This window comes from Cygnus atratus, chromosome 7, assembly GCF_013377495.2.
Source record: "Cygnus atratus isolate AKBS03 ecotype Queensland, Australia chromosome 7, CAtr_DNAZoo_HiC_assembly, whole genome shotgun sequence".
In the NCBI taxonomy this organism is placed as follows: Eukaryota; Metazoa; Chordata; class Aves; order Anseriformes; family Anatidae; genus Cygnus; species Cygnus atratus.
The window spans coordinates 33,894,399-33,906,682 of NC_066368.1; the positions used below are offsets into that span (position 1 = coordinate 33,894,399).

A 12,284-nucleotide genomic window follows, 5' to 3' on the forward strand; every position below is an offset into this window, starting at 1 on the left:
TTTCTATTGTTTCGTCATTTAAGGGGAAAAAAAAAACAATTGACTGCAGTTGGCAAAATAAGCAATTACCCAAGTAGTACAAAACCTATTCCCAGACTTCGAAACATTTCACCAGGTACTCTAGCTTAGAGGTTCACAGGGCTGGCAAAGGCAGCAATAATACATCATATCAGATGAAGCCATAACTTTGGGTAAACTTTGTGTTTTTTAAGGGACAATCTACAAACCACAAAATTTATTGGAGGGGAAAAAAATGGGGTACTTTGACTCATAACAACATACACACATTCCAGCAGTTTCTCATAAGCATTTATAACCATGCTCATGCAAAAATATAGGGTTGGCACCCTAATAAACAAGGGAAGGCAGCCCAATCCCCTGTAATCGTCCAAATCAGGCAGGTACAAAGACATAAGGGTTACGCTCTTACCGGTCCATACTGGTTCATATCCTTATTCTGCGTTTCCTGAAGGGCTGCCACAGTGGCTGTAGCTGTAGCTGTTGCTGTAGCAGCTGCAGCTGCAACTGCAGCAGCGGCGGCAGCAGCGGCTGGCTGGGTGAAATCAGCCGGTGGCCTTGTGTGTGGCGGGATCCCCATGCCCGCAGGGGTGTTTGGGCCTCCAGGGTAACTGACCGGGAAGAAAGGAAAGAAAGAAAGAAACAGAGAATTAAGACATGCTTAGTGGGTTTTGTTTTGAACTTCGATGTGATCCTCATCCGGAACTGTTCCAAAACCACGTATCAATTTCCAGTGAAAGCCAGCAGGAGGGGGAATTCAATGTGTAAATGAGACACAAGTGCTGCTCACATGCCACAGTGTTAGGGCTGCCACCAGGACTGCAAGGCACTATCTCCAGTTGTTTCATGAGCACTGAACTGCTTTGCAGCTCTGAAACTCCCTGAGAAGCTGAACTGAAGTCCAGAAAATTAACGCAAGCCCCATTTCCCAATAATTTAGGGGCAGACTGCACAGCAACATGAACAGACTGCTGCCTCCACACCAGTGCATTCATCTGCCCCAATGGTGAATTATACCAAGTTTTCCCAATGTAAAAACACTTCTCCCTCAACCTCAGCAAAATAGCCAGGAGAGAACCACCACAATCAACTCTTCCGGATCCTACACATTGAATTTTGTACTTCCTACCCAGCTCTTCTACTGATTGTACGATAAATGAAGCTAAACCCCGTCTTTCCCACTCCAAGACCTCAACTATCTTTATAAATGCAGGTCACTATTACTGTGCCCATTTTAGAGACATTAATACACAGGTACAGAAACTTCATGGCTTGTTCAAGGTTACTCGGTAGATCGGTGGCGGAGATGAAAGGAGAGATAAAGTCCCCTGAGTTCTAGGCTTATATCCTTCACACTAGACTGACTATGTTAACAACCTTATCAGCAGGCTTTGCAGAGGGGCCATAAATAGTGGTTTCAGTTAAGTGGACTTACCACCCTTGTTTACAAAGGACAGACACAGAAAGTCAACATGTAACAAAGCCCAGGGTATTAGTTTTGGCCTATTGTGCAAATGCAGCATTTACTTCTCCAGAATAAATACACAGTTAGATCATCTCTCGTAACAAAAATCTCCACCCCCAATTTTTTTCAGATTACAAGTCTTTAGGCAGAAATATCCCATCCATAGGAATCTACTGTTGCCTACTACTCAAGTTTATTCCTGCATACAAGTCTTTAAATTATACCATCAATACCTTTCACATCATGGCCTTATTAAATGTTAATCATTCCTAAGTCTGTGTTCTATTTAACAATCTCTCTTAATTAAAACTTTATTTTGGGGGTTTATTAGAGCTAATTGATTGACCTAAGCCATTTCCATTTACTGTGATGAATTTTGTTGCAGTTTGGGTATCTGATTTCTGAAGCTGTATAAGCAGTATGCGCTTCAGCTAAGCAGCATAAAATAGCTACTGAGACTTTATGCAATAAAAACGAGTGCGTGACACTTCCGTCACGTCACTAAAACAAGCTTCATCAACGGTTTACATCCCTTTTCCACCTCACATGTGTAAATCTTACCTCCCACCAAAGCCTCCACTTCCAGCGTAGTTGGGTCGCCCATACATGCCCTGCTGTATATACGGCTGAGTGGAGCCTGCCTTGGCTGAAAATTGTTGCTGCTGTCCAGCAAACTGAGGCGAGTTGATTCCAGGGTTGCTGGTAGTCATCCCAGAAGCCATGGGATTTCCTGCTGGGTTCATAGGGTTGTTAGCATTTGCCATTGGATTTCCCAGCACCTGTGAGTAGAAACATGAGAGTAAGGGGCTGTACTTTGAACTACATCAAGCAAATTGCGTTGATTTGCTGGAATCAATAAATTACAATATAACCATCCTGTACTCTGAACTCTAATGAGTATACACCTTGTTGAAGTCTAGGTGCACTGGTTTCTGCTGCTCTCTCCTTTTGCCATTTCCAAACTAACATGAGAACTGAACTCTGATTTTGCTTCACGGGAGGTAGCCTAGTTAACAAACACACTTAATAAAATAGTTTTGATATAGACCTGCTACAGCCATGCTCTTTAGGTGACATTCATCCAATTAAGAGAAAGCATATGCTTTTTTTTTCCGATGTAGGGCCTCAAAATGACTTGCAAGTATACAGTCCCACAGACATACTGTAAAGGACATTACAGATGCCAGAACTGTGAGAGAATGTGTTTCCATGGCTTAACCTGTTTTCTACAGAAGTCCATCAGTTGGTTTTATAACTTCTTAAGAGAAGAATCCCTTGCTCTGTTTTTCAAAGTACTCAGCTTGCTTGTTTGAATAATTTTTTTCAATTGAACCAAAAATGCTATGATTTTCTTCGAGATATGAGCATGATGGTTCATAGTTACCTGCATGGAAATCTTCCTGCTATTTGGGAATAAATCTAGCAGTCACGACTTTTGCATAAGACCAAGCCGCATGGTAGTATTGAGTTTGTTGGCTCTTGGAATTTGAAGCCAAATCTCTGAGTCTGGCTCCCTTCTCTTCCTTGGGGAATACGAAGACTTAAGGGAAACCCTGTCATTCATCTCAGTCTGCTCTGAACAGCTTATAACCAAGCCTCATGTTTCACAGGTTCACCCTTTTCTTGCAGTGATTCTGAAGAAGCATTTTCTTCTTGTACAAAAGCACTTTTTTTCTTTTATTGCAAATTCTTCTGAAGTATCACAAAGAGTTTAAATAATGTAACAGTGTTCTTAAGATAGAACAAAACACCAAGTCATTTTTTTTTTCCAAGTGTGAAAGATTCCCACAAGGAACTGTATTTCCATTTTCTGGCCAATACTATCATAGTCCTACATGCTTATATTTACTCAGCTATTTCTCACCCAGGTGGGATACCTTTTCTTTTAAGGTTTAAAAATAAATCAACAATAATAGATGATGTCATAGATCTGGTAACTGTTACCTATCTTTATTTTTTGAAGGAAGACTGTGCCACAAACAGTGTTTATGTAACTGCCACGTGACTATCTGTATGACTTGGCTCCTAAATGATTTCGTTTTTTAATGACTCAATACACAACAATTTTGTTTTTACTTTTCTAACCAAAATTTCGAATCTGACAAACAGAAAAATTTGGTATGATGTTTGATTTGGAAAACATGGGAAAGACAGGTTAGATTCATACACCATCCGCACTCAAACACAGCAAAGTGTTTAAGCACTTCATGTATGGTGTCAAAAAGGACTACACTGTCTGAGAGTAACATTTGTACCACATTCCTTGGAGAACGCACTATCAGAAATAATTGGTGTCCTTTTCATTAAAGCTGCTTCTTTTTGTATAAAATAATTTGATACACATTGGAGAAGAAAAAGAGAGGTAAAAGCGTGGAGAGAACTAAATGCAAATCCAATAAATATGTTTTTCACCTGGAAGCCAGGAGATCATGCTTTTGCTCTAATGCATATTGAAATATTTGTTGCAACATAAGGCAGTATCAACAGAGAGGCTGAAGAGAGAGCACAGCCTATAGCTGGTAGTTAGCACCTCAGCATGGAGGTAGAGTTGGCAACAGATCTGAGCAGCCCACTAGTACAACATAAGACCAGATAAAAATGACAAAAACTACCATTTTATGAATCTAGCTGAAAATACAATTTTTAATTAAAAAACCTCTTCAATCTGAAATTCCCAGGAGGTTTGGGATCACAACAAAACCATGCTTTTACTGTTAAAACCATACAGTGCAAAATATGTGCTATACCCTAGCCTGACATTTGCATGCAGCTAAACGAGTTGCTGACTCAAACACGTCCTTTCTGATGATACCAAAGAGAACATAACTGGGAAAAAATGCACATTTACAACAAAGAGAACACAGACACTGTTATCGATCCTACGAGAATTTTCCCCAAAGCTTTTCATTTTGCAAACATTAATCAAAACATGTATCTAGGGGGGAGGAAACATAAAAATGAAGCTTACCTGGCTTTGAGAGGTATTAGTCACACCCCATACCGTGGTGACCACTGATAAGGAACCTGGAGGCTGGTTGGTATTTTGCTGCCAGGGAACAGAATCGTAAGGGAAAGACCCATCACTGTGGAAAAAAAAAGTTTAGGAAAATGAGATTTTGGAAAGTTAAATGGTAGCAAATTGCTGGTGGGGACAAAGGGATTAACACCAGCATTTCCACATTCCTTTAACTCCCCACTTCTTCTTTTTTTTTTTTTTTTCAGCACTCTTAGACGCATAGTTTTTTCTTCTTTAATAGCAATGTGATCATATCATATCTAAGCCACATAGAACTAACAAATTCCTTGACTATACTGAAACACAGGGCATTTACCATAAAGGTCTATTACCAGTGGAAGTAAAAATCAACTCATGGGCAGATTTTCAAATGAGGACACTAAGCAAGTTGCTCAGAAGCACTTATTTTTTGGCAATCCATCTCAAGCTCTTCAACAATCACTGCTTCAGCTGCCTCATATCAATTCAATTAGATTTTGAGACTAGACTGCAGCTCCACTGTCTGCACTGGGTCCCCAAATGGCCAGAAGAGCCTTTAAAGGAAAAGCAGTTCAACATCATTTTGAAAAGAAAATTGAAATTCAGATAGTGTTCTTCTACACGATGGATAAGCTGCATGCCAAAAACAGTATTAGCTAATCAGCATGCTAGAAAATCAACTGCAGATATACAACACATCTTTCAGATAAATATGTGGGTGAGAGGATTGGATTTTTCCATTAGCTTTGTCCACAGATACAAGCAAGCATTTCTTACAGTTCTTTTCATAGGAAAGCTTTAATAGTTGCAAAACGAACACAGGATATGTACACATCTAGCGTAATTAATGAAATATGTTAAAACCTATGAAAGTAACTATTAATCCCATCACTGTAGAATACATGCCTATTTTAAATTTGTTTGTTCTCATACTATTAACTTGTAAGTTAAATTTCTATTTGCATACATGTACACATACACACACATGATCTTTCCTCATCTAGATATAAGTCATTTAATAAGTACATATTGCTCTTTCATTTTCAAAAGGCCTTGATTTCTATTTTGTATCAAGAATGGCATTTTTGCTTGGATTGCCAACTATTGCTGGAATTCTGTATGGGGCTACCTTGCCTAAAGAACCCCCACAGGCTCTCTGAGCTCTGTATCCGAGCACTTCTAAGCCCGCACCATGAAGTCCATCACAACTACTCACACAGCAGCTGGCGAGACAAATGGCCTGCCAATGTCCTAACAAGGGCTCTGTGGCAGACAAGGCAGGTGACTCTCCCATGTTCCCAGATAGCACTCCAGGCTTGGACCAATTCTCTTCCCTTTTCTGCTACCAGCTAAAATCAAGGACTGTGTATGTGTTTGCTCTTTAACCTGCCTATAAAATCCAGTGTAAACCATGTAAGAATAGCAATCACATTGCACAAAGAAGTGTTCCCCCCTTTAAAAAAATCTGCCAATGTCCAAAGTGACCAATAATCAAGTAACAGCAATAGCAACTATGTTAAAATGAAATAACATTTTACGAACAACTAGCAAATGCCAAACAAATTCCATAACACTGCGTCAGCACAACAGCATTGTATTAGAATGTAACTATGAATTTAAACTGACCTATTTGTTTCAAAATACCTAAATTGAATTAAGCAATAATAGAATCACAAAACATGGAATGAATTAAATTAGGGAAAAGAATAATTTCCCCTAACAAATAATTAGGGAAAATTAATGGAAAACATTAATTCTATATGAGATGCTTGACAGGTAATGTTTACCTTGACAGCATGCATATAAAACAATGTGTGAATAAGGACATATTTAATGCCGTGCAATCTGCAAGTCCTCTTAGACCATTTTTCTTTAAAATATTTTCTCTCAGAAGGCTGAAGACCTTCCTAATCTCATTCAGAGGCTCAGACAATGGCTTCAGTGACTAACATTTGCAAGTGACGCAACGTTTCAGCAAGTCCCCTGTCAGCATGGAGATGAATGATGACTAACCCAGAATTTGTGACTGCTACGAAGCTCTCCTCTTTTTTCCTGCTCTAAATGATGCCTCTTACTTCATTTTGTTCTCTGACGGTTTTTGCCAATGTCTGCTCTATGTTTTTTTTAGATATTTATGGCACATATGGGTGCTTGTATACTTTGATGACTACGAAGAAGATCTTGCCATGACATAAGCAGTTAAAGGACTCACTGCAGCCATTCCTCTATATTCCCTAATGAGGTGCTGCCAACAAGTAATAAAACCTGAGGGACAAAGCAAATATTTTGTAAGTGTAGGAGTAAATAAGAAGGGTAGGGACAGGCAGGGACCAAACCACAAAGTCACTGAAGGTGATTCTAATGCAAATATGCCGTATGGCTTGTATACATGCTCAGACTTTGAGCTAGTGATGCCTTATCCTGCTGTTACGAAGTTTTATCCATTTTTTCACTGTCTCCAAAGTATGTTTCTCTTTTCTATTCTCCTTTACAGTACACAGAAGAGAATTCATATATTGTTCATCCAACTGTAGAGTCAGAGCATTTGTTTAGTGGAAGACTGCACTGGGTTCTCAAAGACTATACAATCACTTCATCTAATTACGAAGAGCTAATCACTCAATTTTTATGTTATTACAGTCACGTGATACCTCAAGAAGCCAAACTGTTGACATATTATGGAAGTCTCCAGCATAGGAAACCCAGCATAACACATGAAAGCCAGAAAAGAAGACTAGGCGTAGATTTGTTGAGAAATATTCATTCACCATGCACATTGAATCACATGACTATTACATTGTCCAACATAGGACTTAGCTTTAAATCACAGACAACATTAGTGTCAGAAATTCTGGCAACTCTGAAATAGTGGCGGATGTGCCTTGCAGAATAGCAACTTATACACCTAATATGTACTTACTGAGCCAGACCTCCCTTCACACAAATTTCACTTCCCCTACCCCAATGAGAAACACATGTCATTCTCCTGGTTCGCGTTCCCCAGCATGATACTCAGGCTATCGCCCATTCATTACACGTGTGTCTGAGTATGACTTTTGCCACGCTGGATGCAGCACCTTCTGTGCCTCCACTGGGTGGACGCTCCTCTGGTTTTAAGCAGTATGACATGCCAGAACACGCCTCACTTAGCTAAAGGATTACTTGCCCTTCCACTTCTCCACCCTTTTAACTCGTGTTTCTGTCCTTAGACAACCCAAAGGAATTCTCTAGCCATCAAAGGGAAATCCATTTAAGTACTGTATTGAAACGTGACCAATCCAATTCTCATTTGCAAAAGAACTTTCTGCTGTTACTCTACAGAGCTGCAAATTACTCTGAAGTCCCTTTCTTGAAGCTTGAAAATGGCAGCCAATAGGGACAGAAGCCTCAACATCTCCAGCCAAAGCGATGCACTGCCCACAACATTGTTCTGTTGAATGGTACAAGGGTAATTAAGTCTCTCACTACACCCTGGAGGGCAGTGAGTCAGTTTGGGCTCAGCTGGAGTCCACTAAAAGAGTATTGACTAAATTTATAATAGTGTTAATGAACCTATACATACTACTGGTCAGCATTAAAGGCCAGACAGCAGAGGAAGCCATAGAGCAAAGAGGAAGAGATGAAGGGAAAATACTTCTCAAACTATGATGCAGCAAAGCTGTTATCAAGGCATAAGGAGGAAAGATTTCTTAGCTGCTGGCAAATGCACTGAAACCACTGGTAATACAGCACTAATGTCAGAGAGGTACACTGGTAATTGGGTCTTAACAGCTTCTCTTAATCCCAAAGCAAGAAAAAGAGAACCAAACAGATAGTCAACCTCTTTGGAATAGTTACAGGCTTCATGTCAGGCAGAGACTGTCAGCAAATTCTAATAAAAGTTGCTTCATAGAAAGTAAGCTCCATAGAGTAAATTAAAGCCAGGGAATTACCATAACTCACACATGATTAGTAGCATTATTTGGAAACGCTGTACTTTAAATATGTTTACATAACTGAAACTACAGTTATCATTAAAGCAATTGTATGTGTATCTGACACTCTGTTTACATATCTTCATTGATTGAGGAAGGAGAGATTCAGACTGTTTAGTGAAATACACATCCTGAGAAAAATGGTATTTTTACATAACGTGGAGGAGGGTAAAACTGGAGTAGTATCTTCCTGGTGATTTTCCGCATCACTTGTTGAGAAGGCCAGGTGTCTAAACTGTATTTGTAAAGCATCTCTCCCCGTCTAAAGCACAGAAGATCTATCAACTACCGCAGAAAAGCACCAGATGTTGGCTCTCTCAAAAAATCTTTTCACTCCAAGCACTGACATCAAGTTTCACAGAACTGGGCTTTCAGTGACTACTTTTTGCTGCTTACCCTCAACCCAACTTCACAGTTTTGCAGTGATCTTTAATGCTTGTGAAGCGCCACCACTCCACCCGACTGGTGGCTGACACACACGCAGGCCACACAATCCTTTAAATCTACTAAACGTATCCCAGCGTCCTCAACTGACACCAGTAAGAGCAGGTCGTTACCAGTGTGACACTGACTGTCATCTCTCAGGTGTCTTCTCAGGCAACCCATGCACCTGAAGCGAGGAGAACGCCCATGGTGACGAGGAGTGAAATTCCGAGCTCTAACTGGGCCAACACGCCTTTGCAGTTACACATAGTCACAAGTCAGGACAGTCCACACACAGACCAGACCCTGCACTCCCGACTTGTTCTTACCCTCTGGCAAGTGGTGGATCTCCCAGTCCGTGCCTCTGCCCCTTTGGGAGCAAGGGTGTGCAGGGTGCCGAGCACCCCATGGTTGTATTCTTGGCTGGAGCCTCTAGGTGACACTACTTTAATACAAACTAGCACATGATCTCCAAAAGAAGACTCCATGCTCCTGTCTCTCCCCTCTTCTGTCTAAAATCCCATTCATTTGCAATGAAAACCAAAACCAAAAACCAAATCCCACAATCAGAACAGGAAATGAAGCTCTTTTTAAGTCCAGTATTGATACGTGCATTTCATACCCTGTATTATCTCATAAATTATGCAGCTTTACTTACTTTCATCCAGGTTTAGTTTTTGTTTTACTTGGGTTTTTCTCAAATGAACACCACACACATAGCTTTAATTATTAATACAGATTCATTTAGCAATTATTCTTGATTAGGGCACCACCATAAACTTTAAGCATACTCTAAAAAAAAGACTGTTGCACATAGTGCCACGCATATACTGAATTCAAACGGCCTTTTCAGTGAGCTGATGTTAGGGAACAGGCATGAACATCATCACATCTCTGTAATTTTCTTATCAGCATCAAAAATCCCCAAAACCTCTTTAAAAATAAAATCACAAGAACAGATGTAACACTACTGGAAGTTACCTACAACACTAGAATGCTCCAGGAAGGACTTCAGCAAAGTTTTCCCATTTCTAGTAGTAGTTTTCCCATTTCTAGCTAGTAGGCCCTGACAACCTATTTGCAAATAACAGATGAAGTGGAAATTTTTATTTATTTCTGTTCAAATTTCCACTTAAGTATACTTAGCCCTGACTAATACTTTGGAGAAGCAATGTGACACCAGAAAACCAAATTTAGTTGCTCCTTACTGGCAATCAGAAACATTTCAGAAATGTTTTTTTTTTGTTTGTTTGTTTTTAGAAGTCCACACATTTAGACAGAAACAACTAACTTCTCATTTTCATTGATTGTTTTTTTCCCCCCAGGGGAACAAAACTGATTCCTCACCAACTTAGATACATGCATCATCTTCAAACAGCTAACATGTTTGGCTGAAATGTTTCAACTTAAACATTCAAAGCTAGCTTACAACACAACACCTATTTTTAGTTTAGCTCACAGATATCGAAAAACATTATTATTAACTTCTTTTTTTATCACAAAAAAATTAATCAAGGTATCACTTGACCTTTTGTGCTGCATTTTACGTAGGCTGTAGGAACCACTCAGGATAATCCATTCACCTGGAAGAAGATGGCAAAGCAAGGAGACACCAGCATGGAAAGGGTATGTAGACCACTTACAGTCAGCAAGGAGATATGAAGGCATACCGCAAAGGCAGTGAAGACTATCTCTGCATATCATTTCAACATAAAGCAAACTAAAAGCCGACGTGTACAGGTACCCTAAGGTACTTACATGAAACATGAGGGAAAAAGAGAACGGTATAATAATCATGAATGCTAGCACTGGCTTTGGAGGGCTGCAATAAGTTACTTTTGACTGATGAAGCCTACGGGATGCATGCCTTCCTCAAATACCTTTCTGAATTTAGTAGTATTATTTGAAGAAATTTAAGGACATCAGCATATATTAAAGCTCTGGTATTTAGTTCACTCAACAAATACAAAAGGAGAGTCCCATCCAAATCACTGGGTGTATTTATGTAATGTGAATATGAAAAAAGTCATTTTGGAAATGTTCTGCAAGACTCTGCTTCTCTCTACTTCGTAATGGCATGGCTCCAAACATTCAGGTCTTCCAGAGAAAATATCCAGCTCCAAAAATTATCCCCACAAAACTTCTCAAGCATGTTCTTTCCCTCCACTTTTTCCAAACAGATGAATACGCTTCCTAACCCTGTGCAAATCTTTAATTCTCCTGACTCCAAAAGCATTCGTATCTAGCCCTTCCCTATTAAAAGAATTACCACAAGAGTTGTTTCAGTACTGGATGTTGCCTGTACTGGGCTATGAGCAATGTAATGTGAAGAGGAAGACTGAAAGCGGTTAGAAATTTCATAATCCGCTGTAAAATGAAGGAAGACTGCTTTCTGGCAAGCTGCTTGAAAAAAAATGGAAATGTTCTGAATTTGATCTAGGCAAGCAGATGCAGGTGAAACAGTCAAGAAGTGAAAGCAGCGAGCAATTTGTCAGCTTCTGGTTTAGATAGCACCTGCAGTTAGCAGATGGCTATCACGCCCTGCCTCTGCTCTTTCAAGTATCATGCCCATTTCCAGTAGCCCTTTACGTAGCCACACAGACGCACAATGCAGCCAGCCACTTGTAGCCATACACATATGCACGATACAGCTGCGTGTATGGAGACAGACCTGCGAAATGAAGGCTGCGGCTCAGCAGGTGATACGCAGTACCTTAGAAGCTGAAAGCCTTCAACTTTTTCTTCGTAGTCCTGGCCAGGCCTGCGAGGCCTGTGTAACTTAGGTAGCACCCCGGGTGGGAACATTGCCTTCCCGCTCCCGTGCGACTGCTACAGGTCAGGCTGTGCCACGCTTGCTGCTGCTTTGTGGCGCCTTTCTCTACAAACAGCCTCGTTACTCCCACAGCCATGCCTGCAGAGTCCGACGCTGCTCCCCGAGAGTTAGTGCGTCTGAACCTACCCCTGAAATTAGAAAATGCATCAGGCCAAATAATGAGATTAATTCCGATGTTTCTGAGCCTGCAAACACCCACACCCCCCTTCGCACACACACAGCCCTGCTACTGTTACTGGTAGCAGTTACCGGTTTCACATATGTCCACACACGTGTGTGTGCGGACACGCGCCGAGACACAGAGATAACGCAACTTATTTCTACCCAGGTGGAACAAATGATCACAGCTATGCAGGTAAGAAACAAATGCTACGGAAACCCCCTCCTGTCTCAGCAGAAGCTGAAGGGGTTATCACCGTATTGACAGTATGGGACTACAGCATCCATCTGATCAAAGGAAAAAAAGATTAAAGCATCACACCCAGTTCCATTGTCACACAAGTAGACCATGCAATGCATTACTACAGCCCAGATTACATTACAAAATCCTCCGGTAACAGCCCTATTGTTAACATG

General features: G+C 40.5%; 1 protein-coding gene across 25 annotated transcripts in view; it reads right to left on the minus strand.

Annotated features, from left to right (window-relative positions):
• Nucleotides 1-12,284, minus strand: part of ZMIZ1 (zinc finger MIZ-type containing 1) — a 347,690-nt gene that overhangs the window by 33,280 nt on the left and 302,126 nt on the right. For all 25 annotated transcript variants that reach the window (XR_007708536.1, XM_050711824.1, XM_050711811.1 and 22 more), the window contains 3 exons: nt 4,452-4,566; nt 2,045-2,262; nt 431-629 (listed from right to left, as the gene is read on the minus strand). Coding sequence is in view for 24 of the 25 variants with exons in the window: in XM_050711824.1 (XP_050567781.1) it covers nt 431-629; nt 2,045-2,262; nt 4,452-4,566 (532 nt within the window). In the remaining variant the exon portion in view is untranslated. The remainder of the gene's footprint in view (nt 1-430; nt 630-2,044; nt 2,263-4,451; nt 4,567-12,284) is intronic.